The 26,752-nt window shown below is 37.6% G+C and overlaps 1 protein-coding gene across 4 annotated transcripts; it reads left to right on the top strand.

Moving 5' to 3' along the window:
• The first annotated feature begins 55 nt into the window (after positions 1-55).
• Positions 56-24,837, top strand: LOC120462612 (actin-binding protein WASF3). 4 transcript variants are annotated; one of them, XM_039651211.2, is made up of 10 exons: positions 60-265; positions 10,804-10,945; positions 12,508-12,642; positions 18,228-18,381; positions 19,271-19,388; positions 19,777-19,860; positions 20,190-20,368; positions 22,144-22,428; positions 23,246-23,631; positions 24,636-24,837. In XM_039651211.2, the coding sequence occupies exons 2-10, from the start codon at positions 10,813-10,815 to the stop codon at positions 24,791-24,793; spliced, it is 1,632 nt and encodes a 543-aa protein (XP_039507145.1). In that variant the 5' UTR covers positions 60-265; positions 10,804-10,812; the 3' UTR covers positions 24,794-24,837. The 4 variants fall into 4 exon arrangements, with proteins under 4 accessions (XP_039507147.1, XP_039507145.1, XP_039507148.1 ...); XM_039651212.2 differs by having other exon boundaries at positions 176-265; positions 10,807-10,945; XM_039651213.2 differs by lacking the exon at positions 19,777-19,860 and having other exon boundaries at positions 56-265.
• The last annotated feature ends 1,915 nt before the right edge of the window (positions 24,838-26,752 follow it).

Genomic DNA, 26,752 nt, shown 5'->3' with positions numbered 1-26,752 from the left:
GTGGTCATGGCTACAGTCTGCGCATGCGCGCAGGGCAGCGTTTATCTTGCTCTAGCAGAAGACTCACGACGCTGTCAAGGAAACGCGCACGCTGGGCGCATCGTTCCGAGATTTACAAACAAATGAACCTGTCTCGCCTACCGTTATTCATATAGCCGTTGCAGATAATAGGCGTTGAGCGACGCCTGCGATGTAACTATACAGTGGAAGATAAACATACGGACCGAAACCAGAGAGACGCCGCGCCAGTGCTTGATATACACAGGTAAAACGGTCTTTTAATCGGTTTTGCATCTCTCATGGGCTTGGACAAAGCTGAGCTGCTAACGCTAACATCGCGCGCAAGTGCTCTGTTTTGATCACGTAAAAAGGCTGTCACTGTGGTGTGTTTTGTTATGTGTATTTTTGCTGTAACGAGGATTAATGTGATGCCGCGAAAATATTCGTAACATATGGAGTGGGCATTTTATTATTATTTGCTTTGGCGAGAAATCATGTGGTAACGTTACTAACAAATGAAATATGTTGCCAATTGAGACTGGTAACTTTATTGGGGACTGCGACGTTGTACGTCCATATTTTTGTTTACATAATTTATAATAGGTCGGTCTAGTTTGCCTAAGGGCTTGCTGTCTCCAGAATAAAATATTATGTTTGTGTGAGTGAGAGTGTGAGTGATATTTCTTGCATTTATCTACAAAAACAAAAGTATGATAATTATAAACACAAAAATAATGGATTATCTTCTTTTTTCCTTCGTTTATTTTTTCTGTCCACCCAAAGTCTGTCCATTTTTTCATATAATTATATTCTCTCAGTTTTCAGACTCCTCAGTCTCAATTAGGGCATATCTGGTTTTGAGTAAATGTTGGACCCTTCACTTTAATCTCTTTACCAACATTTGTTGCATATACCTTGCATTTCTTATGAGCCTAAATAATTGCTTTTTTATTCAGAAATGATGTCAACCAATCTCAACATTTTTATTTTTTGTGAAAACATCTCCAGGGCCCCAAAATACTGCCCCAGACAGAGGGTGTCAATTTGATCATGTTAGCCCAAGTAAATGATGTGTGTCCACTGTCTAGCGTTCTCACCAACTCTAAAATGATCTGTTTTGGAATGGATCTGTTTTCTTCAACTTTAGCATTGATGTCAATTCGGTAAATGTACTGAATGGACATGTTCACTTTAACGTCCAAGTCAAGTCTCAACTCAAGTTTCTGTTTAGCTGAAATGTACTGTCTGTATTTGTACAGCAGGCCACCTCTCTGCTTTGTTGTGTTTTTGTGTGCAAATGTGTTTGTGAGCAATGCCTATGTAAAAGTGCTGTTTGCTGCTATTTTGCCTTTGCCTTTTGTTACCCTACACCAAAAAAAGAAAATGCAAGCATGGCCTGTCTTTTGAGCCCATCGAAAAGGGCTTTCTAGGTCACGCTACATATCAGGATACTAGACAGCTGGATTAAACCAGTGCCTGTCTCATTTTCTCTCTTTATTCACTTCTGTTGTCAACATGAGTAGGTACTTTAAATCATTTGTTTCCGGTTTTGTGAGTCTGTTTTACCAGCCTGCTTACTCAGTAATTTCAGGCAGCAGTAGGCATTATCGATGCTATGTCGTTGCAGTTACTTTACATGGGTGTGACGGTGGTCATCATCGATGTTGTGAATCAATCCACTTCTGTACAATGTCATCAATCTCAGACTGCTGGTCTGGATGTAGTTGGTGTTAAACAGTGTTCGACCGTACACCGATTACTTGGCCATCGCGGCACCGCGATGTTTAGCTTTTATATAAAAACAAAAACCATTTAGTTCAGTTGGACAAAGGACGCTATAAAATAAAAGGGCCCTATTTTAACGATCTTAGTCTTTAGTATAAGTCTAAAGCGCACGGCGCAAGTCCACTTTTGCTAGTTTAACGACAGGAAAAATGTTTGGCACACTCGGCGCATGGTCTAAAAGGGTTGTCCCTATTCTATTACCAATCAGAGTCTCGACGCTGAAACTAGCAAACACTTTCGTCGCGCCGAGTGTATGATGGGGCCCAAAGAGTTGTAGCAGGATTTCAGATAGATTTCACCTTTCATGTGACGAGTGAAAGGAGAGATGACTGACAAGATGATAGCGTAGAACTTGCACAACATATTGTCATTGACAAATATCTTACCTTGTAAAATGTGCGTTCAGTACTCCCTATACACAGAGTATGCGTGATCACAAATTCAAAAGCTAAAGTAAAAAGCGGTCGAATGGTCAGTAATGCATTTCAAGACGGTTATTGTCTGATGTCTAATTGCATGCTGTAAAAAATGTTTTTTTTTGCATCGTATTCCATAAATCTATGATTTTTGTACAAGTTTTGTGCAGTGACCCTGAATTGACCTAATTATGTAGACAAGGCTTAACTGGAAGCAACTTGAACTGGAATTTCTTAAAAGGCCAATGTTTGGTCTCAAAGATGCAAACCAGTAATCTTTTTTTCTAAAGCTTAAATGTCCTAAACTTAGGCCTAATTCTGACTTAAACTGGACCTTAAAGTCTCTATGTAATGGAAGTTGAGAAAAAAGAAAAAACACATACATGGATGAATCGTTCACAACACCACACTTTTTAAGAAAATAAATGAAATTGCATTCATTTTCATTTCATGCTGACTTTAAGATTTGGTTTGAATATCAAACTGAAGTAATCATTCTTTTGGGTCTTCTCTGGGCTGAAGGTTTCATCCATCTCTAATCTGCCCACAGCCATATTTCACTGTCCAGTTAGCCCACCGCCATCTCTCCAAACACCCCCGTTTATTTTTCCTGTTAGCCTGCCCCCTTTACACAGATGAAGGGGTCCATCCATGTCCTAATAAATCTACTGGAACTTCAGATACAAAGCAGGTCACAGATCAGAGCAGTCCTCAAAGCACTGGCTCCAGGGAGTGACCCCTTTTGCTCCAAGCCTGATCCAGCCAGGGGTTTATGCACAGGGACTCCAGCTAGGTCACATGGTGTCCTGGCTGATTTGTTCTGATTGTGCTGAATGCAGCACATTTAATTGTGTGTGATGGAGTGAGAAGAGTTCATGGGAGAGGGACAGAGAGAGAGCGTTGCTAACCATCAAGCCCACCCAGTTTAACAAATGAACTCTTTATTTTAAAGTTTGGGCTTTAGGGACTCTTTTTTCCTCTAACTGTACAGCTTATGATACCATCAAAATCAGAGCTTTTGATTAATTGATTATTTAATCTGTCTGGAGCAAGATTGATATAATTAACAAAGAGTAAAACAAAACTATTAAAACATTTGAATCTGTTTAATTAAAATAAAACAAATAGTAGATAAAAACTAAATAAATTACAAATGTGGCTTAAGGCAGTGCAAAATGTTCTATTTAATTTGTTTTGCTGTCGTACGAGCTTGCAGGCAATTTTTCTCTCGGGAGAAATCTTGTCTAAATTGTTGATGCTTGTGTGGTTGTGTGAGCGGAAATACTAGCCAAGCTTAGTTTGTTGCGATCACTTGTATTTCATATGTTTATTCTCAGTTTTCAGACTCCTCAGTCTGAATTAGGGCCTACCTGGTTTTGAGTAAATGTAAATGTTGGAAATTCCCCAGACTCCAGAGGGTGTCAATTTGATCATGTTTACAGTATGTTTAAAAAATCGAAAGTTTACCAGTGTATAGGCTGTCCCAACATACACAACCACATCACATAGGCTAGATCTATGAATATAATTAGCAGTGGAACGATAGTAGCAATGAAACCGAAATCGCAGTGTATGAAAATAAATAAAAACTGGAAAAAAAAAAGACAAATTTAACCATATTTAAACCACATGAAAATGTAAACATGAAAACAAATGAATAAAAACAATAATAAAAGGTAAAAAATATCATAAAACTAAAATAGCACTTTTCTGAGGTCATTGATCTTAAAGGGAATAATGTGCATTTTGTTCTGTCTTTCTGCCAGGAACTATCTTGTCTGTCGAAGTGTTTGGCTTCTGCTCTTCCTTTCCTCTTTTTTTGATCGAGCAACAATTGGGGGCATGAAAGGAAACCATGGCAACTCTTCCTCTCAGTCTGCACTAATGACACTCTTGTTCTGTGTTCCGAACGGCACTGAATATTTTGGATAAGTGAACAGAATGCAGAATGTAATCGTATTTCCTTAAAGTGGTCATATAATGATACATGCACTTTTACAAGTTGATTGTACAGAAATGTGTGTAGGCAGTGCCTGTACCTGCCATCAAATAATGATGAAACTCTATTCAGTGTTTTTGATTTATTCTCCTTATATGTTTTTCCCTGCCTCAAATCGAGCCGTTCGACCGTGTGACGTCACACGGTCGGACGCCCCTCCCACGATTGAGTCTGCTGTTGGACAATGTTTGTCAGTTTTGTGTGTATGGTCACAAATGTAATATCAGACATAGCCTGATAGCCAGACAAGTCTGATATTGTTGAGGTTTGCTTTTCAGTGTCTCTCTCAAACATCTATTATTATGAGAGATTTTCCTTCACAGAAATAAGTCACATTTTGAAATGCATTACTGTGCAAAAGTCTTATTTTTGTAAAAACCATTGGTGTAGTGTGTCAGGAGGAAATTTCAGTTTACGTTTCCAAACTCTTTGCTTTTGCCTCTCTCTTTGCCATTATTTGTAATAATCCACTCAGTGAGATCTTTGTATGCTATTGGAGTCTGACAACAACTGGTATGATCTGATTTCACTATCATCAAAACTTTTAGTCACTTTCTTAAGAGACTTTCAAAAATAATGTTATAAATACACTCACCGGCCACTTTATTAGGTACCCCATGCTAGTAACGGGTTGGACCCCCTTTTGCCTTCAGAACTGCCTCAATTCTTCGTGGCATAGATTCAACAAGGTGCTGGAAGCATTCCTCAGGGAGTTTGGTCCATATTGACATGATGGCATCACACAGTTGCCGCAGATTTGTCGGCTGCACATCCATGATGCGAATCTCCCGTTCCACCACATCCCAAAGATGCTCTATTGGATTGAGATCTGGTGACTGTGGAGGCCATTTGAGTACAGCGAACTCATTGTCATGTTCAAGAAACCAGTCTGAGATGATTCCAGCTTTATGACATGGCGCATTATTCTGCTGAAAGTAGCCATCAGAAGTTGGGTACATTGTGGTCATAAAGGGATGGACATGGTCAGCAACAATACTCAGGTAGGCTGTGGCGTTGCAACGATGCTCAATTGGTACCAAGGGGCCCAAAGAGTGCCAAGAAAATATTCCCCACACCATGACACCACCACCACCAGCCTGAACCGTTGATACAAGGCAGGATGGATCCATGCTTTCATGTTGTAGACGCCAAATTCTGACCCTACCATCCGAATGTCGCAGCAGAAATCGAGATTCATCAGACCAGGCAATGTTTTTCCAATCTTCTATTGTCCAATTTTGATGAGCTTGTGCAAATTGTAGCCTCAGTTTCCTGTTCTTAGCTGAAAGGAGTGGCACCCGGTGTGGTCTTCTGCTGCTGTAGCCCATCTGCCTCAAAGTTCGACGTACTGTGCGTTCAGAGATGCTCTTCTGCCCACCTTGGTTGTAACGGGTGGTTATTTGAGTCACTGTTGCCCTTCTATCAGCTCGAACCAGTCTGGCCATTCTCCTCTGACCTCTGGCATCAACAAGGCATTTCCGCCCACAGAACTGCCGCTCACTGGATGTTTTTTCTTTTTCGGACCATTCTCTGTAAACCCTAGAGATGGTTGTGCGTGAAAATCCCAGTAGATTAGCAGTTTCTGAAATACTCAGACCAGCCCTTCTGGCACCAACAATCATGCCACGTTCAAAGTCACTCAAATCACCTTTCTTCCCCATACTGATGCTTGGTTTGAACTGCAGGAGATTGTCTTGACCATGTCTACATGCCTAAATGCACTGAGTTGCCGCCATGTGATTGGCTGCTTAGAAATTAAGTGTTAACAAGCAGTTGGACAGGTGTACCTAATAAAGTGGCCGGTGAGTGTAGATTTGATTTATCAATTAACTTCTAAACTAAATCAAATCAATATTTGGTGTGACCACCCTTTGCGTTTAAAACAGACGAGGTACCCTCGCACATAGTTTGGGACGCTGTTGACCAGGTACGCTTGCACATTTTTCAAGTAGCTTTGCAGGTCCGTTTCTTCAAGCATCTTGCTAGACGTTGCTGCAATTCTTCTGGATTTAGTCCGGAAGCTTTTTCCTGTTTTTTCGTGTAATCACAGATGGACACAATGATGGTGAGATCAGATCTCTGTGTGGATCATACTGACTCCTTGCGCATACAGAAATTTCACTGGTTTATTACAATTAATGGCAACATGAATGTTTGGAAATGTAAACTGATAGTTCCTACTGAAACAGTACTGTATTAAACCAGTTAAATTTTCACAATTTTTTGGATAGAAAAAAAAAATCTAGCCGCAGATGAATTACATTTGATTGGAACCTGTTAAGAGAATGAACGTCAGTGTTTGTGACTAATGATTTAGTGTGTGATGTTTTGCAAGCAGTCTGCAGGCATTCAGTTCACAGTGGGAGATGAGTGTTGGATAGCATTACATTGACTTATAAACACATGCCTGTAGAGAGGGAGAGCTCACAGCAAATGATCATGCACACATACAAACTTAATAAATGACACTGATTCACATCAAAAACAACATACATCTACAAAGGCGGGTAGTTATGTCTTTAATATCATGCAAACAGAGACTATACACACACGCTTATTGACTCCTGCTGTATTATAACTGCTCCTAATCAGATCGTTGTGAATGAGTGTTTAGCGTTGGTTAATGAGGTGAACCTCATATGCTCATTGCTCTTAATATTCATATTAATATACACATTACATATTATTACTGCTTTACATCCCAACCACCGTACACATTACAGCAACTCAACAATTCACTCTGCTGCTCTCCTCTCCTGCTGTCAGAGAGAGTTGGGGAAATTCAGACATGCTTAGGTAGTCATTAAATAACTAAATGAATAAATGGGGTGTGTGTGTGCGTGTGCTGTCCTGCTAAACCCTATGTTGTAGGGAGAAAATATCCCCACAAAGATGGGAATATCAGTCATTTTTTACCTTAATATGGGGAAATGTTTGGGCCCATAGTTTTTTGTTTTCCCTGTAATGTGTGGGTTAGGGGATAGAATGTACAGTATAGAAATCATAATTTCTATGGGATTTCCCCATAAAACATGGAAACTCAACGTGTGTGTGGTGATTTTTTTTTAGATCTCTGTGCTAATGGCTGTACATATCAGAGAGGGAGGGGCTTACAAGAGTGGGTGTGGCTCTGCTGCATTTCTGATGCCTCGTTGAGATGTAGAAGGGATTTTCTCTGCACCATTTTTCACTCTTCTCCCTCTCTCTCATTCTCTCTCTCTCTCTCTCTCTAATTCAATCCTTTCTCAGAAGCCATTTCAGTGTTGTTTCCATGGCAACATCATCAAGGCCCCTCCTGGCAAGGTGGCACATTTTTTTTTTGGCTCTCTCTTTCTCTCATTCATTGCTTTACGTTCTCTCTGTGTGTGCTTCTTATAATTCTCCTCATTCTCACCCTCATTTTTTCTAGTTTGTGTTTTTAAGGGTTCAAGTTTTTAATATTATTATAATATAATAATATAATATATAGGTCTATAATATAGACCTCCAACCCCCCACCCCCATTTTAGTGATTTGATTTCAATTCAAGTTAAACTAAATGGAAATGTCTCTTTGGGAACGAGCTGAAATAAAATAAGTTTAAGTTTTTATTTTTTATTCCAATTAACATTTATTTCAAGAAATGGAAAAAAATATGCTTTTTATGCTTTTGGTTTTAGTTAAATAAAACCCAAAATTATGTTAAGAGAGAAGATGAGAGAGAATTTTATTATTATTATTATTTTTATTTTTTTGGCTAAGTATGAAAATTTCCTGAATAGAACATTGAGAATTTTCTCACACTATTACACCTAACCAGAAATAAAACGAAGCAGCAATTGAATATAATTGAAAATGGGAGTTGATAATTTTTTGTTCTTAACCAACCACAAAGTCTTTGCAGGATTTAGCCAGGTAGTTCTACCCACAGTGAAATATTATTGGTCCAAAATCCACCTAATTGTATTTTATTAAAATTTTGAATTTTTCTGAAAATTTTGGCTGTGATTTGCATGCATCAAGTTGCGATGGAAACTTGATCTATCATGGCAGGTTAGGATATGGCGTTGGTATCAGTGACTGTGTTTCTGATCTTACATATTTGCCAATCTAAACATCAACTAAAAACTGTCTTGGTAGGTAACATTCCTGCAGCTCAACTGCCAGGCCCGAACAATGCCAAGGTCACGGAGTTGATTTCCAGGGACATTCTGACAAAATTCAAATCATGAATTTTTTAAAAGTCAAAATCACTGCAAAACCACATCTGCTGAATGCATTTTACTGTATAAATGTAGATAAAGAGCTCACATGGTTTTTAGAGACAGCCATGATGAATTGTCCTGCTTCTCAGTATTTTGACGTCAAATGTGTCCTTTCATAAACACATATTCTCTCTCTCTCTCTCTCTCTCTCTCTCTCTCTCTCTCTCTCTCTCTCTCTTTTTCTCTTAGTCTCTCTGTCTTCCATTAACCCATCCTTTTTATTACTTACACTTCACACAGTCCTGCCTAGCGCTCGAGGGAGTTAGGATTACAGCCGTCTCTCTATGGTCTCATTCATCTCTACTGCTTTATTCATGAGCAGACCCAGAGACTCAGAGAAGACAGGCTGAAAAAGAGTGTGAATATTTCAGTGCAGTGTAATCTGTCATTGAACTGGTGTGTAATTGTTATGATGGTGTGTATAGAAGAGATCAGGCCAGCACTTGATCAGCTGAGCAAAATTCTGAAGACTGATAAAGTATCGGGTCTAATGCTTTTCTCTAGTTAATAAACATTACCACGGTAAGGGATGCTGATAAGGATTAGAAGTGAAGAATAGGATGTAGAATCTCTCCCTCTCTTTTGATTGGTAGTGTAGTGCAATATGTTTGTTAAAGCTGGGGGGGGGGGTGTTAAAAATTATCCAAAATACATATTTGAGAAATGTTTCACCCTCACAGTGTCCTCAAACATTGTGTTCATCCACGCTGTGCCGTGTCGAGGGTGTTGAAGTACAACTCGTGTAAAGTTGATAATTCCACGAATTACTGCAATTGCAGATTTCGAACAGAGATGGCGACAAAAAGGAAAAATGCCGAACTGCAGCTTTAACATTTACTTTATAGAGATTTTAACAACTAGACACACGAGAAAGCAGGAGCACCCACTCACACACATGCCTGCTGTCACACAGGGCTATAACAGCGCTCTTTTTCATGTCTCATTAGCAGCATACTTGTCCACTTTTGTTTGCCAGGCAATGTTGTCTGCATGCCCAGGTCGCTGAACCATTGTGCCTGCACCAATGTGTGTGATGCCAGTGACTGTCTTTATTAGTCTTTGTCTGTGGTCTTTGCTGGTCTGTAAACATAAGCAGACCACAGTGAGTCACAGGTATGTAAGGTTGCCCTTATAATGTTAGTATGTTTTAGATCAAAAATAGTCATTTAGAAATAAAAGGCATTTTTCCTAGCCTGATTTTAGCCACTGATTTGAACGCTCTCTTTGAAGGGGCGTGTCTGCTGTGGGTTTCAGTATAACCGCCCACTGCTGTGATTGGCTGACATGCTTGCATATGAAATAGCTGAAACTCTCTCGAATACCTTTACTACAGCTATTATACGTTTTTACTATTACAGATATCGAGATTAACAAATCATGAGAAGTTTTTAAAGTATTTAGATCTATTCCCATCACATAAAATGTTGTTGTGATGAGCATTGAGCAAGCAGAGGACAATGTGTTGATCGTGAGAATGAAGATCTTATCCTTGCCACGCAGTTTCTGCACTCTATTGCTTTCACCAATGCAAACACGATGATATACATACAGCAAGAGCTTGGTTGTGCAGTGTAACGTGCTTCATTGATTTCATAACGAGTTGTCCAGATAAATTCGGGCAGTGTGCAAAGATTGTTGTTTGATCTCTTTCTGTATAATTTGTTCACAATTTAAATAGGATTATTTTCATCCTACTAAAAGAAACGCTGTGAAGTTGATATTTTAGTCACTGGCTCGACTTATGCATAAACAGTATATTGAATGATTTTGAGAGAAAGATTACCTGTCTGAACTTGAACAATTAGGCTAGACATCAGAAATTGTTGCTTGCTAGCTCCATTTATTTTCAGACGTTCATCGAGGCCAGCTCTGTATCGGCCCAAGTTTAGAAAACAGTCGTCGGTGAAATGTTTGGACCATACAAAACTTTGGGAAGTTGTGTCTACACATTTACAGAGAAAATAAAATTAGCCAATTGTTTCTTCAGAGGCTCAGATGAAGGAACTAAAAAAATACTTTTGTGTTCATTTGTACATCCGAACACTGATCAACTGCCATGCTTCGCTCGTTTGCAAGCCATGATATCTCTCGAGGAAAAAAACCTATGGGAAAAACTCAACGTACTTCCTAGCTCATTTTCTCATGGGTGAGCCAAATTCTCTAGGTGGGCAAAGCAGAGAGAGGGGAGGTTACCTTTCCTCCGTATGACGTCATATGGAGGAGATTCAAAATCAGCTTGTCTGAGCTTTCATTTTCTCAAAGGCAGAGACAGATCGCCAAAGCTTGGTTTACAACGATTGAAATTTAATTAGGTGGTTGGTTTGTGTCTTAACAGGCCTCTGTTTTTCTGTCTCATCAGTAGTCAGTCATGCCGCTGGTGAAGAGGAGCATTGAGCCCAAGCACCTCTGTCGAGGAGCTCTGCCTAATGGAGTGCCCAGTGAGCTGGAGTGTGTCACCAACAGCACCCTTGCGGCCATCATCAAACAACTGGGCAGCTTGAGTGAGTGGCACCCTGCTTTTCATTTCTTTCTTGTTGAATTGTTAGTTCTTTTAATAATAATGTTATCTATTGAAATAAGTCCTATTTGTGTTATCTCACAATGTCGGAGGCTCTCACCCAACTGAAAAGTCAGGGAACAATCATTCAACCAGACTGCCATTATAGCCAAGTACTGTATAGACAAAATGTTCGATGTGAACACCATTAAAATATAGTTAACATAACCAAGGCATGTTTTCCCACACCTCTTATTAAATAAAAGCTGTAGTATGCAAAATATTTTTTAATTATATTCACTGAAACCGGCACTATGCTTCGACAGAACAACATAAATCAGCCGGTTTTAGAAAAAAAAAATGCTTCTACCTCTATCTAGAGCCTGTTATTTGTTTTGCAAAAATCCACATCTCCCGGTTCTTCTGAAACAAAAAACAAAGTTCTCTATTATCCCCGTTTTCCCCTTACACAAGTGTGTAATTTACTCAAATAACGTGGTAGTTCTGCATACGTCAACACGTGACCTTTCCAACGTTTACGTAATGCATGGTGCGTCGCAGAGTTCTGCAAGACGATCATCTGTGGTTAAAAAATGTATATAAAATTTTATATTTTTTAGAAAATGAGCAATTGTTTCTCTAGATAAGACCCTTATTCCATGGCTGGGATTGTGTAGAGCCCTTTGAAGCTGCATTGAAACGGCAATTTGGAACTTGAATCCATTGGTTGCTATAGAAGTCCACTATATGGAGAAAAATCCTAGGAAGTCAAGTACAGTATATTTATATTGCGCTTTTCACCATATTTTTCACCATACATACCATCAATGATTTCCTCAAAACCTTAATTTCTTTTCGACTGAAGAAAAGATGAGGGGGTGAGTAAATTATACTTAATTCTGGGGTGAACCTTAGCCTTTAAGAGGTAGGGCCTAATCCTCAGATGTGTTTTCTTTCTTGTCAGTCATGGAGAACACAGAAATGACCGCTCAAAAGACAAATGTAACAAAATTTTATGTAAGCTGTGCCATTTCAAACAAGGCCTGGCATTATTCCACCAGAGCCATGCATAACCGTATTCAGGACATGCACATAGGCTAAAGGTGTGATAGCCAAAGCAAGCAAATGACCATTGCATATTCACTTCAACTTTGAAAAAATAACTGAGCTTCAGAATCAGTATTAGAATAAGCTTTATTTGCCAAGTGTGTTGCAGTGGCAGTTATTATGGGATTTGACTGTTTGATTTATAGATTAAGTGCTCAAATGGATCATATACACAAAGCTTCAGAGGGTTTCTTTTGGACTAAAACTTCAGTTTAAACGACAAATGTCAAATTAGTGGATGCGCACATCCCTAGATTAAACACAAGCTAATTGTTTCCTAACCAGGGTCTTCATCTAGTTTTATCATCATGCAAACCTGCTTAATTTGAAGACACCATTCTGGTCCACCAGCTTGAACAAGTTTTGCTTGTCCACTACCAAGACCAACCCAAAGACAGCGTGGAAACAAATTACATTTTTTCAGCGTGCCATTCTCTTCTGTCTGCATTTGTCTTGCAGGTCGTCATGCAGAGGACATCTTTGGAGAGCTGTTTAATGAAGCAAACAGTTTCTACATGCGTATGAATAACCTGCAGGAGAGAGTGGACCTGCTGGCTATCAAAGTCACTCAGCTGGACTCCACCGTGGAAGAAGGTAACATCAAACATTAAGCTTTATCTCTACATCATCTCCAGATCTTATCAAGCTTTCAGCTGTAACAGGTAGCAGCTGGAGAGAGGCTGAGAAAGGGCATGTTTGCCTTCTAGTGCTGTCCTCTAAAATGGTCTTCTTTTAGCCTGTAGTTAGAGCGATGACCCAGCTTTCTCTGCCATGAAAGAGAGAGAAATCAAACTGTATCACTTTACTCCTCCCTCTACTCCTCTCATCTCTTTCTTTTGTTCTTCTTTCTGCGGAATAGAAGAATCCAGTGCCTGGTGGCACTGTCTTTTGTCTCAATAAATGAAACGGAGAGCAGAGCTCAGCACGTCTCTCTGATATCAGGCTTTGTGTCTCGATGCCCATCACATAACTTTTTTTATCTGTAAACACCCTGGCCGTATGTAAAATCAAGATTAGGGCCATGTTACATGTTCTCAGAGGATGTGTGTCCATTACCTCTAAATAAGATGCAAAACATGCACACAAAAAAGTGCAGGGTTGATGTATTTGAAATTTAGGCTGTAGAGGTCAGTCTTTGTTTTAACAGTGAATAGGCTAATTGGCCATAGTAGATCTGCACTGTAAGCATTAGACTTAATTATTTTTATTTTGTTCTAATTACAATTTATCTGATGGCACTTTATTGTAACTGTAGATGCAGTAACTGTTACATTTGCTGTTCTATTTGCAGTGCTTTGAGCAAAACATGCACACTGAATAGAATACTGTTTCTGTATTCTCAATAAAAGGCAAAATATAAATTTTTTGTTGATTTATTTGAAACTTAATAGATATCATGTAAAAATATCGAGTATTAATCGTATCGAGTCGAATCGTATCGCAGGGAATTTTGAAGTATCGAAAATAATCTAATCGTTGGCTTAAGAAATCGGTATCGTATCGAAGTGTGCAGGGTTGATGTATTTGAAATTTAGGCTGTAGAGGTCAGTCTTTGTTTGTTTTAACAGTGAATAGGCTAATTGGCCATAGTAGATCTGCACTGTAAGCATTAGACTTAATTATTTTTATTTTGTTCTAATTACAATTTATCTGATGGCACTTTATTGTAACTGTAGATGCAGTAACTGTTACATTTGCTGTTCTATTTGCAGTGCTTTGAGCAAAACATGCACACTGAATAGAATACTGTTTCTGTATTCTCAATAAAAGGCAAAATATAAATTTTTTGTTGATTTATTTGAAACTTAATAGATATCATGTAAAAATATCGAGTATTAATCGTATCGAGTCGAATCGTATCGCAGGGAATTTTGAAGTATCGAAAATAATCTAATCGTTGGCTTAAGAAATCGGTATCGTATCGAAGTGTGCAGGGTTGATGTATTTGAAATTTAGGCTGTAGAGGTCAGTCTTTGTTTGTTTTAACAGTGAATAGGCTAATTGGCCATAGTAGATCTGCACTGTAAGCATTAGACTTAATTATTTTTATTTTGTTCTAATTACAATTTATCTGATGGCACTTTATTGTAACTGTAGATGCAGTAACTGTTACATTTGCTGTTCTATTTGCAGTGCTTTGAGCAAAACATGCACACTGAATAGAATACTGTTTCTGTATTCTCAATAAAAGGCAAAATATAAATTTTTTGTTGATTTATTTGAAACTTAATAGATATCATGTAAAAATATCGAGTATTAATCGTATCGAGTCGAATCGTATCGCAGGGAATTTTGAAGTATCGAAAATAATCTAATCGTTGGCTTAAGAAATCGGTATCGTATCGAAGTGTGCAGGGTTGATGTATTTGAAATTTAGGCTGTAGAGGTCAGTCTTTGTTTGTTTTAACAGTGAATAGGCTAATTGGCCATAGTAGATCTGCACTGTAAGCATTAGACTTAATTATTTTTATTTTGTTCTAATTACAATTTATCTGATGGCACTTTATTGTAACTGTAGATGCAGTAACTGTTACATTTGCTGTTCTATTTGCAGTGCTTTGAGCAAAACATGCACACTGAATAGAATACTGTTTCTGTATTCTCAATAAAAGGCAAAATATAAATTTTTTGTTGATTTATTTGAAACTTAATAGATATCATGTAAAAATATCGAGTATTAATCGTATCGAGTCGAATCGTATCGCAGGGAATTTTGAAGTATCGAAAATAATCTAATCGTTGGCTTAAGAAATCGGTATCGTATCGAAGTGTGCAGGGTTGATGTATTTGAAATTTAGGCTGTAGAGGTCAGTCTTTGTTTGTTTTAACAGTGAATAGGCTAATTGGCCATAGTAGATCTGCACTGTAAGCATTAGACTTAATTATTTTTATTTTGTTCTAATTACAATTTATCTGATGGCACTTTATTGTAACTGTAGATGCAGTAACTGTTACATTTGCTGTTCTATTTGCAGTGCTTTGAGCAAAACATGCACACTGAATAGAATACTGTTTCTGTATTCTCAATAAAAGGCAAAATATAAATTTTTTGTTGATTTATTTGAAACTTAATAGATATCATGTAAAAATATCGAGTATTAATCGTATCGAGTCGAATCGTATCGCAGGGAATTTTGAAGTATCGAAAATAATCTAATCGTTGGCTTAAGAAATCGGTATCGTATCGAATCGTCATGAAGGCCCCGATTTACACCCCTAGTTCTAACGATGTCCTCGTCTATTTAAAACATTCCTCCCAGCTGTGATCGATAACTGGATAGCCGATAAAGAGGGTTTAATATGTTCTAGCTCCCTTGTGACCCCTTGTTTAGGTAGAAGAAACACCGACGTTTCTTTTAAAGTCAGAGTAACATCCATTATCACCTGATTCGCAGTGAGTAATGACCTCTCAACCACACCCGCGCTGAGAGCCAAGGCCTGCTGGGAATGCACACCGTGCAGTTTCTGGACCGTGTGTGTGTTTATAGCTCTCTAATGTGTGTGTCTGTCTGACCTGATGGTGATCTGGGGTTTTATGTGTGCTGCATGCAGAATGAAGCGTTGTGAAGGAGACGTGTGTGTGGTTGTGCTAACAGAAAGGGTGATGGGGTTTGCTGGCATTCATGGTTGTGTCTGATCCAAAAATGTCAACCCATCCCCTCCTCCCTTAACGTTCATTCTAATTATTAATTTATAACCAGCCATCCACACTTAAAACCATGTTTCTTTTGCTCTCCAACAGACTGTATACAAGGACAAAATAGGTATTTAGGGATTAAATTAAAAAAATAAAAATAAACGGAGACAGACAAAGAAATCTGAAATTAATAAAATAAGGCCTGTAGTTGGTGTGTGATGTGAAGTACATAATTGGATATTAATATGTTTCAGTGACAGGATTATTATAGTTAATTAAATCTAAAGCAGTAACACTTTACAATGAGGTCTGATTTATTAACATTAGCTAATGCATTAACTAGCATGAACTTATAATGAACAAAATATTTTTACACCATTTACTAACCTTGTTCATGTTCGTGGTTAAAAGATGCATACAAATGTATTAGAAAATGCTGAGATTAGCATTAACTAATATAAATAAATGCAGTAGAAGTATTGTTAGTTTGTGTTCAATAATGTATTTAATGTTAACAAACGAACCCTTATTGTAAAGTGTTAGTTTACAATAGGTTCATTTAGTTTATCTTGATATGATAAAATATTTAAAACTTGAGATAAAAATGAATAAAAACTGTAGATATTAAAAAAATAAAAGAATACACATGACAAAAATCTAATAAACTTCTAATTAATAAGCATTACTTTAAAATATATATAACATACACGAAAGGTTGTGACGACTCTAGGTTCCCTGCAATTTTAGGCGAGGGGAAAACCCTCACCCCCCCTTCCGAACCAATTTCAAACAAAGGGTGAAAAATGTGGCTCACAACTCAAAGTACATTTTTTTTTTTTTTTTGGAAAAGCAAAAACACCTTGTTTTAAAAGTTGTCCCAGGTTTGACCTCATATACCCCATTGCTACCATCAGATCAGCCAGTATGCTCACCCTTAAATTATTAATGTTCAATAAGAAGTACGGTGCTCCCTGAGGCACAGCCAGTGCTTTAATATTGCGAGTGTTCTCCTGTGGCATACATAATTAGAGGGTGATTGAGGCAGTCTATCATTCTTTACATCAAAACAAGACCTGCCCCCTCAGTGACAGACAACCTCAAGACTAATGTAGAAGATCCTAATAAATTATTTAGTTTTGGACCAGAGCCAAGACATTAATATATACACAATGGCATGGATCACTTGCATCATCGTGACTTTGATGTTGGGCAATATCTAAATAGCTCTTTTCCACTGCTGTGCACTGCTTTCTGTGCAGAAACATCATTTGTATAAAAGAATTTTAGTCATAGTATATTTTTGTTGATATAAAGGCCATTTAAATTTCTACATGTTTAAATTTTATATTTATAGTTCACTCACCTAGAATGTATTAATATAATTATTAGGGCTGTCAAACGATTAATCGCGGTTAATCGCATCCAAAATAAAAGTTTGTATTTACATAATATATGTTGGTGCACTGTGTATAATTATTTTGTATATATATAAATACACACGCAATGTATATATCTTTAAGAAAATATATTATTTATATATAAAATATTTCTATTTATATATAATATAAATGATATATAAATCTATATACATGTCAATATTTCTTAGATATATACAAGCATGTGTGTCTATTTATATATATATATATAAAATAATTATACACAGTGCACTGCACCTGCATATATTATGTAAACACAAACTTTTATTTTGGATGTGATTAATTGCGATTATATAATATAATTTAAATATTACATCATATTATATTATATAATTTGTGTATATATACCATTAATTAAGTTTAGATTTTAGTTTATCAATATTATCATTAAATTAAAATTTTAAACATTTAAATTGTCATTAGTTATCACATTTAGTGACCCACTGTGATGTCCCAAGTTTTAATGTGTACTCTAATGAGATTTGAGAGTTGAATTTGAAAGATTAGTCCCTTTTTCCTTATCCCACACACAGTGTTTGGATCCTTACCTTGGTTTTGATTAGTTACTGATTAAGCTCTACATTCTCCAAGGCAGTCAATGTTGCTCTTAAATCTGCATTGATCTCATTGCATGTCTGTGCCATTCGAGATTAGTCCAGGGTGAGAAGCAGAGCATGTGAATAGGAGAATGACCATCTGCTGTCTCCTGGATAGCTCTGTCCTCTCCTTAAGTGACTTAAGCAGCGATTTCACACAGCTCTGCTTTAAGGCCCTTTACTCTTTACCCTGATGACCGCTTGTCTCAAATCACAACTTTAATCACCATAATGGATCTTGGATAATGGCCATAAGAATTGGCTTATCGTTATCCAGTCCTCAAAGATTGGCAGTTAACCCTCTGTCTTGTGGCCACTGCACTCAACTGAGTGTGTATTACAGAGGTGACTATTCCTTTCTGGTTCTGGTGCTGCTCGTGTATACAGTAGTAGTCATTCATTATGGTGAGGATGAACTATTTAGCCTTACTTTGATCTGTCTTTCCTTCATGTCTTAGTAAAGAAATGAATGCATAAAACCTGAACTCTCCCTCTGTCCCCCATCTTCAGTGTCTCTGCAAGATATCAACATGAGAAAGGCCTTCAAGAGCTCCACCATTCAGGACCAACAGGTGGTTTCCAGGAACTCCATCCCCAATCCTGTTCTGGAGCTCTACCACCGTGGAGACAAACCTCCTCCTCTCAATATTCTCAGCCCTTACAGGTGACATCATCATCCTTACTTCCAGCTGACATTTTGCCATGAAATACATCACATGATGTTTAATATCAACAGTAGTGATAGTGCATCTTCTGTGGCATACTGTAGCTTCAGCTCAGTTTTTTTTTTTGTACTGCGGAGATAGCCAGGCATTTTATTAAAATGGGCCAAAATCTAACTTGAAAGAAAATATTGCATTATATCTAACTACTGTATATTTTCTTAAAGATTAGCTTTTTTGACCAATTAAATTCACTTCTTTTCTACATTTATGAAGAAATGCCCCGCCTCGGGGGAACATTTTGTACATTTTAAAGTGAAATACATCAATCTGGTGCACTTTGGGAGGAGCTCCAACCCATTTTCAGATAAAACATCTTTGGCTTGTTCCTGGCCTTCTTTTTAGGTGTGATAGTGTCTCAGTCCACTTCACCATCACACTTAGTAGTTTTAGAATGCCAAACTATATAAATATAATATAATATTGTATTTATTACATTCATTCATTGTGTTCCCAAATGCATGTTAAACTCACACCACATGAAGAGATGAAGTTTACTGCATTTGCTGTTAGATTTTAGTTCAATTGACAAATATTTTGTCCAAAGCAATGCCGCTAAACCACATTAGAGATGTTTTATGTTATTATGAGAAGTGCAAGTATATTTTCGGGGTTTTTTTAAACTGGCGGCACAGATTAGATTGTGACAAAATGACAAATCACCTGCTGCTCATCAAGTTCTCTCCTAGACCAAGAACACTCTCCTAGAATGTTCTCAATCTAAAGTGCTGTCTGAAAGACCCATTTGTTTTAGCAAATTAGTTTGTTTAAACCATTTCTACCATTCAATACAATACTTCTACAGCCATCATATGTTCTTTCCTTACATAGAGATGACAAGAAGGATGCACTGAAGTTCTACACAGATCCCTCCTACTTCTTTATCCTCTGGAGGGAGAAAATGCTGCAAGCCACAGAGGACAAGAGAAAAGAAAAGAGGAGACAGAAGGTGTGTGTCTACTACGTGCGCTTTATGTCCTGTTTCATCTGCTTTTTCCACAATCATGTGCTGCATTTGGGATATCAAAAATACTACAACTTTGGTACCAAGTTTGTACTAAAATAAATGTTGTGCATGTTACTAACACGGTTAAGATTAATTTGTCAACAAGAGCTGGAATAATGCTTAGCACATCATACAACCTACCTTTGATTCCATGGCACATCCAGGACCCTGGTAAAAGCAGTTTCTCAGATTCATTTCCTCTCTTAAAACCAGAAGCCAGTGTGTTTATATGCAAAGAAGAGAGCAGAAAGAAACACGTCAGTGGACGTACGTGTCTTTTTGTGCATGAATGAGAGCTCTAACCCCCCCAGAATCTGCCCCTTCTCTCCAGACCAGCGGCTCAGGCCAGACTCACTCAGACCAGACTAAGTCCCACTCCAGGCAGGCCCTACTCAGAAGCCCCCTCCTGTCCTCCGTAAGAGACCTGCATTTCTGTCAGTCCTTCTATTCATCCGTCAATCCCTCACTGCTGACTCCTGTTTATGCTTCCACTTTCTTTCCCTACGGTCTCTTCACTCTTCACTTCCTTTTCTACTGAGTGCGTGTGTATGTTTAATGCATTCCCTGAATTATGTAGAAAACTTTCTTCACAGCATTTTCAGTGAAAGATGTGGACACTACTTTGCGTGCTTGACGATCTAAATTCCTTTCACCAAATGTGATTTGTGATGAAACCCTGGGCTTTCTGCAACATTAGCCTCAATTCTCACTCTCTCACACTCTCTCTCTCTCTCTCTCACTAAGGAGCAGCAGAAGCAGGTTGAGGACCCCAGTCGTGAGGTGAAAAAGGTTCGTAAGGCTCGAAATCGCAGACAGGAGTGGAACGTAATGGGTTATGATAAAGAGTTCCGCCCAGATGCCCGCTTCACACCTTCTCCGTACCATGGCATGTCCTCTGAAGGCTCCCTCTCACCGGACAACAGGTTAATGGTCTCTTTCACTTTGACTCATTGATCAATACCCGATCATCAAAGTGGGCTGCAGTTCAGCATATCTCAGTACTGCCATCTGTTGACACTTCGAGCTGCTCACATCTGTTTGCATTTATAGAGACATTATTGTTATTATTTTAATTTCCCACTTGAAAGTTTGGGGTCGGTAAGATTTTTTATAATATTTGTATTTTATTCATCAAGGACGGACTCATTAAATTGATCAAAAGTAACTCTAAATACTTTTATAGTGTTACAAAAGATTTATATTTCAAACTTCCTATTTAGCAAAGAATCCTGGAAAAAAAATATATCAAAGTTTCTAAAATATTAAGCAGCATAACCGTTTTCAACCTTGATTTTCTTAAAGGGATACTCCACCGTTTTTCATATTCAATTGTTATTCCCTTAACTAAGACGAGTTGATGCATACCTCTCTCGTCTCAGTGTGTGCGCTCAATCGCTCCGTCTTGCAACGAAACTTTGATAGCACTTAGCTTAGCCCCGTTCATTCATTAGGATCCAAGTAGAGAAGCGACCAAATACATCCACGTTTTATTTAAATACGGTTATTTAAATACTTGGTCGAGTAGTTTAACTCGACCAAGAATGGTGACACGAAATAAAACGTTGTGTAAAGTGGATAAATATAATGTATTGAGGAATACCATAGCAAGTGCTTGGGATGATATTACTGCGCCGAGTCGAAGTGCTCCTAAGCACTTGCTGTGGTATTCCGCTATACATTATAGTTATCCATTTTACACACTTAGATAAGTGCAACGTTTTATTTTGTGTTACCATTCTTGGTCGAGTTACACTACTCGTGTAACTGTATTTAAATAGGGAAAACATCCTGATGAATGAATTGGGTTAAGTTGAGTGCTAACAAAGTTTCGCCGCAAGATTTAGTGCATGCACTGACATGAAAGAGGTATGTATCAACTTGTCTTTTATTTAAGGGAATAATATAGTTTAATATGAAAAAACGGTGGAATATTGGAATATCCCTTTAACACCAAATCAGCATATTAAAATTCTAAAGGATTGTGTAACACTGAAGACTGTAATAAGGGCTGCTGAAAATTCAACATTGCAATCACAGGAATAATTTACATTTTTTAATATTTAAAATAGAAACTGATTATTTTAAAGTGTATTGATATTTCCCCCAATATAACTGTTTTTCTTTATTTTTATCAAATAAATGCAGCCTTGGTGAGACTTAAAAAAAAAAGGGCTATATGCTTGCATAAGTTCCGCATTTGACGCAAAGATGCTCGTCAGTTTCCGGTTGGGGAGATTAAAGCGGAGGAAAGCGGAGGAAAACTGAGGAAAACGGGATTATTCAATATTTACTGTCCTCCCGTATTTGAAACGAAACTTTCATACGTTTAGATGTAATTTTATATATAGTTATGTTTATTTCATATAATTTTAAAAAGAAGCTTAAACACAACGAGGGGTGTCTGTTTTGGTGACTATCGTTTCTTTAGTATAACCATGGAGTATAAAATTCAATATAAATTCTCGGTATTGCATTGGCTGGTTTTGGCTCTTTTAACATCTGGTGCTTTGGCTTGCTCATAGACTTTAGAAGTCCACTGAGGGGCAAAATCAATAGTCAAAATTAGTATCTTTGGTAATAAATAACAGAAAGCCACACATATTCTTTCAATAGAGCTGAAGTTTGAAAACTAAAACATTTGAATTGCATTTAATGATTGCTCTCTCTCTCTCTCTCTCTCTCTCTTTTCCGCCATCAGGTCGGTTGCCTCAGACATGGGTGAACACTCTTACCCCGGCAGCCCCAGTCACCCGGCTCAACAGATGGCTGTGACCAGCGCCTACTCTGCTGCTGATGGTAAAGAGCACCTCATGGCTCCCTCTCATGTTCAGACCCAGTCCCTGGACCGCGGTTACCGGCCAGCTCCTTCCTCCTCCGCTCCACCTGGGAGACAGACCATCGGCAGGGTTCAGACCTCCCATGGACAACCAGTCACAGACCCTGCTCTCAACGGGCCACGCCCCCTGCAGGCTAAAGACTACAGGTCTGTTATTCTTTGGCTTCTCTTAATACAGTATCTCCTGTGTAAAAAGTGTCCAAAGCAAAGTGTCTTTTGTTTTATATAAGCTGAAACCTTATGATCTAAATTATTTATGTGAAATGCAATATTGTAATTATACTTTTTTTTTAATTCAGTTTTTTTATGCATTTCTTTTACTCTCTCATGAAACCCCTGCAGTTCCATCAAATGAACCACTAGGGGTCGCAAAACTCTGGACTAAATGCTATTTCATTCATATTTTTGTTTAGAGTCTGAATACAAAATACATATACAATCATGTGTAAAAATTTAGCTCGCATCATGTCTGTGGCCTGTTTTCATTTTAATTTTAATTTGTTTATTATTTAGTATATTATTTATCTTCATTTTATTAGCTTTTAGATTTTAGAGTTTTTCACACTTGAATCTAGTAATATTTTTTTAAATATTTTTTTCAGTTTTAGTTATCTTAGTACTTCAACTTAAATTTGTTTTATTTCAGTATGTTGGCAAGTTTTGTTCAGTGAATTTCTTTTTTTCCCCTCATCTTTATTCCAGTAAACAAAACAATTTTCAATCGTTTCAGTTTTAGTTAACGATAACAAAAACTGATGCAAGAGCTTAATTTATTTATTTTTCCAGCATAACATGGTGGGAGGGTTTTTGGTTCTTTTTTTTTTTTTTTTTGTATTAGCCAAAAACCATGCTCAAATTAATAACATAAAAAGCAATGAGTTTCCGTCTTGTAGTGCGCTTCAAGCTTATCTCTTGAGTAAAGTAGTTTGTCTGAACAATTTCTATCTCTCTGTTTGTATCTCAGTGGTCAGCAGTCTCAGCATCGAGAGTATTTCATTCCTCCTGCTCCTCCTCCACCTCCACCTCTCATTCCTTCCGCCCAGACTGCCTTTGACAGTCCCACTGGCCCCTCCTCTGCCCCGGCCAGTGCCATGCCATCTCTTACCCAGACTTACAACCCCTCTCCTCCGACTCCTGCCCTCCCTGCTTCTTACACTCCTTCCCCAACCCATCCTCCCCCCGCAGCCCCCCCTCCACCTCCACCTGGGCCACCCACACACCCCCACTCGCACCCCCACTCACACATCATGCCCGGAGCCCCTGTGGAAGCACCAGTTGTCAGGAAGGGCCAGGTACCTCTCATCCCAATGAGCGATGCACGCAGCGACCTGCTGGCAGCCATCCGACGAGGTGAGAGGTCACACTTAAAGTGGGGTTTGGGTGTGAAGAAATCAGAGGGTGACTACAATCTACTTTTTTTTTCTTGTTTCGATAGTGAGAATTGGTGGCATCATGAAAATAATGTCACAAAATATTGTTTTTTTAATATTATACATTCTTAATATGATATAATATTATATAATTCAAATATTTAGGGACAGTACTTTTTTAAAATAAATTAATACTTTTATTTTAGCATGGATGCATTAAATTGATCAAAAAGTGACAATATAAAGACGATTATAATGTTACAAGTAATGACTGCTGAAATCAGTGTTGTGTGATAGGGATCAATTTAATTTTAAAATGCAAAAAAGTTATTTTAAATTGTAATAATATTTCACAATATGACTGTTTTTGATTTAATAAATGCAGCCTTGGTGAGCATAAGAAATACTTATTTTAAATAATTAATCTTTTTTTAGAATTTTTTTTAGGGTGAAATTTCAGACACTAATATTACTGCACTCATTACTGTGAATAGGAGAAATATGCAATATGGTGGATTAAGTCCCACCTTCTAAATAAGAGCCAATCGCCAATTGTTAAAATCATTGCACCTCTGCAGATGCCTTTAGAAGCTCAGGTTGGTATAGAATGCACATTGGCTGGTCCAGCCTGAAGAGTGATGGGTTTTTTTTGTCATTATTTCTGTGTTTAGAGACAAAATGTAGGAAACCGTTGATGTTTGATTTCATTGGTGATTTCAAATATGAAATTTAATTGCAAGCTTGGTGAACAGCTTTGGAGAACTTGATGTTTCCCCATTTAAAGAGTACTTGCATGACTGAAATGGCTGTCCGAGAGGCGTTTCAAAGATGGTCGCCAAGTGAAATGACTTGCATTCAAGGAACTTTGGAAATGTGGCCTGAGCCATATTTCTTAACAGTTCTTTAAGTTCACCCTTTTAGTTATATACGAATTAATGTTCAGACATCTTCTCTGGTCCTCCCTTTTCCATTTTTGTTTTATAGGGATCCAGCTGCGTAAGGTACAGGAACAGCGGGAGCAGGAAGCAAAGAAGGAGCCAATTGGAAACGACGTGGCCACTATTTTATCGCGTCGCATCGCCGTGGAGTACAGCGAATCTGACGAAGACTCTGAGCTGGATGAAAACGAGTGGTCAGACTGAGACCGGAAAAACGACAATAGAGGAATAAAAAAAATAAACATGAAGTAAGCATTAGAGTGTAGGTTTCAGAGAACAAAATTATCACAACTAATGTAGCATGTCGATGTCTGTCTGCACTAATATACCATGGCTCCTGTGTTTTAAAAGAAGGGCTGCGTAACTACAAAGTCTCAAAGAGACAGAACCAGAAACTTTTTGAATTTTAGATTGTACATCTTAAATTGATGCTTTGACGGTGAAATTTAATGAGAGTTTTGACCCCACGGAGCAATGTCTGTTAGAGATCGGCTCATCAACGCAGTGGGCTTGAGTCCTCCGCCTGAGACTATTCATCACATACTCTGAGTGTGGTGGTCCTACCATCTGTCCTCTCTCCTGCACTCTTTCTCTCTCTCTCTCTTTAAACTTACAACATGACCTCATAATTATTAGAACAGCCAGCTTGATGATAATGCAATGTTAACTTTAGCTTGAAGGACCTAGGGCTGTGAAACAATTAATCGCGTCCAAAATAAAAAAAAAGTTTGATTACTTATTGTATGTGTGTATACTGTGTATAATTATTTTGTATATATAAATACACACACATGCATGTATATATTAAAGAAATATTTGCATGTGTATATACTGTATATATTTATATGTAATTTATATTATATATAAATATATATTTTTTTATATATATAACACATTTTTCTTAAATATATACATTCATGTGTGTATTTATACAGTATATACAAAAAATAAATAAAAATACACAGTACACACAAATAAACACAAACTTATTTTGGATATGATTAATAGCGATTAATCGCTTCACAGCCATACAGGAAACGGTCAGAAATATATTTGAGGCTATATTATATACTAAATGATTAAGTTAACATTTTCATGTTCAAGCCCAAAGACACAACTGCATTTTGACCTCTTAAATGCATGTTGACCAAGTATCAAGTAGATAACAAACCAGTTGAAAGTCTAAATAGCAATATTCTTGAGCTATTCGCTCCAATAGAGCACAAATACACAGTAGATGTTTAGTGAAGATTTTTGTTTGTTGATTAAAATGTATAAACTTTATTCATGTTTACATCCCAGCTAATTGAACAGTATGGATGGACAATCTGAATCAGAAAATTGTATGAAGGCCGTGTTTGTAAGATATAATCAAATTCTGCTGGGAATATAACATTATTTTCTGTATCTAAGGGATGACGGGAAGCTTAGTGGTGATGTTTTACGTACTTTATTGGTTATTGATATTTCCCCAAATTTAATTAGATAATTTAACCCATTTGGATGGATTGGAATGAGTTTCAGGGTTTTATTTGCTTTCTTCTTGACTACAAGTCAGGCTTTTAAAGGACTATGATAGTATATTGGTGCATTCTGAATCCACCAATACATTAAAATCACAAAGTGTGATTGCTGCTAATTGTAGGCAAATAACTTTAGACTAGGCTTTTATTAATCTCCAAGCTCATTAAACAAAACTTTAATGCTTTGTTTTGAGGTTCAAGTGGTGCTGTGTTTGTAGTTATGGATTGTATCTTTAACTGTGTCAGTTCAAACTCTCTTTGTTTTTTTTCCACCCTGTCTTTTCAAGGATGGAAAAAGAAATCATAGTTTTCTGTGTCTTTTCAAATGGATACAGTTCATGGCCATCTGTTTCCTAAAGGATCAAACCACTCACTCGTCAGTCATCTCACTATAGCCGCGGTAGATGTCACTGCATTGTTACCAAGGCAACAGGCACACCATAATTGAGCAGACAACAACGAAGACAGCTGTGCTTGTAACACAAACACAAATAGAAATTAACAGTGTTTTCAGTGTAATTGATCAACAGCTGGTTTGGGGTCATTATTTAAATTTAGTTTTGTTTGCTAGTTTTTTTTTATTTGGAATCCTCTTGCCCTCTAGGGCATTTGAAATGTTAAATATGCTAATTTGTACAAA

This window comes from Pimephales promelas, chromosome 1 (assembly GCF_988280905.1).
Source record: "Pimephales promelas chromosome 1, fPimPro1.hap1.1, whole genome shotgun sequence".
NCBI lineage: Eukaryota > Metazoa > Chordata > Actinopteri > Cypriniformes > Leuciscidae > Pimephales > Pimephales promelas.
Note: the sequence above shows the minus strand (reverse complement) of the source record. Positions and strands in the feature narration are given on the sequence as shown.

Coding starts and splice junctions, on each gene's coding strand:
- LOC120462612 (XM_039651211.2), top strand. CDS start 10,813: ATGCCGCTGGTGAAGAGGAGCATTGAGCCCAAGCACCTCTGTCGAGGA. Junction 10,946..12,507: donor CAAACAACTGGGCAGCTTGA/GTGAGTGGCACC, acceptor TTTGTCTTGCAG/GTCGTCATGCAGAGGACATC. Junction 20,369..22,143: donor TCCCTCTCACCGGACAACAG/GTTAATGGTCTC, acceptor TTCCGCCATCAG/GTCGGTTGCCTCAGACATGG.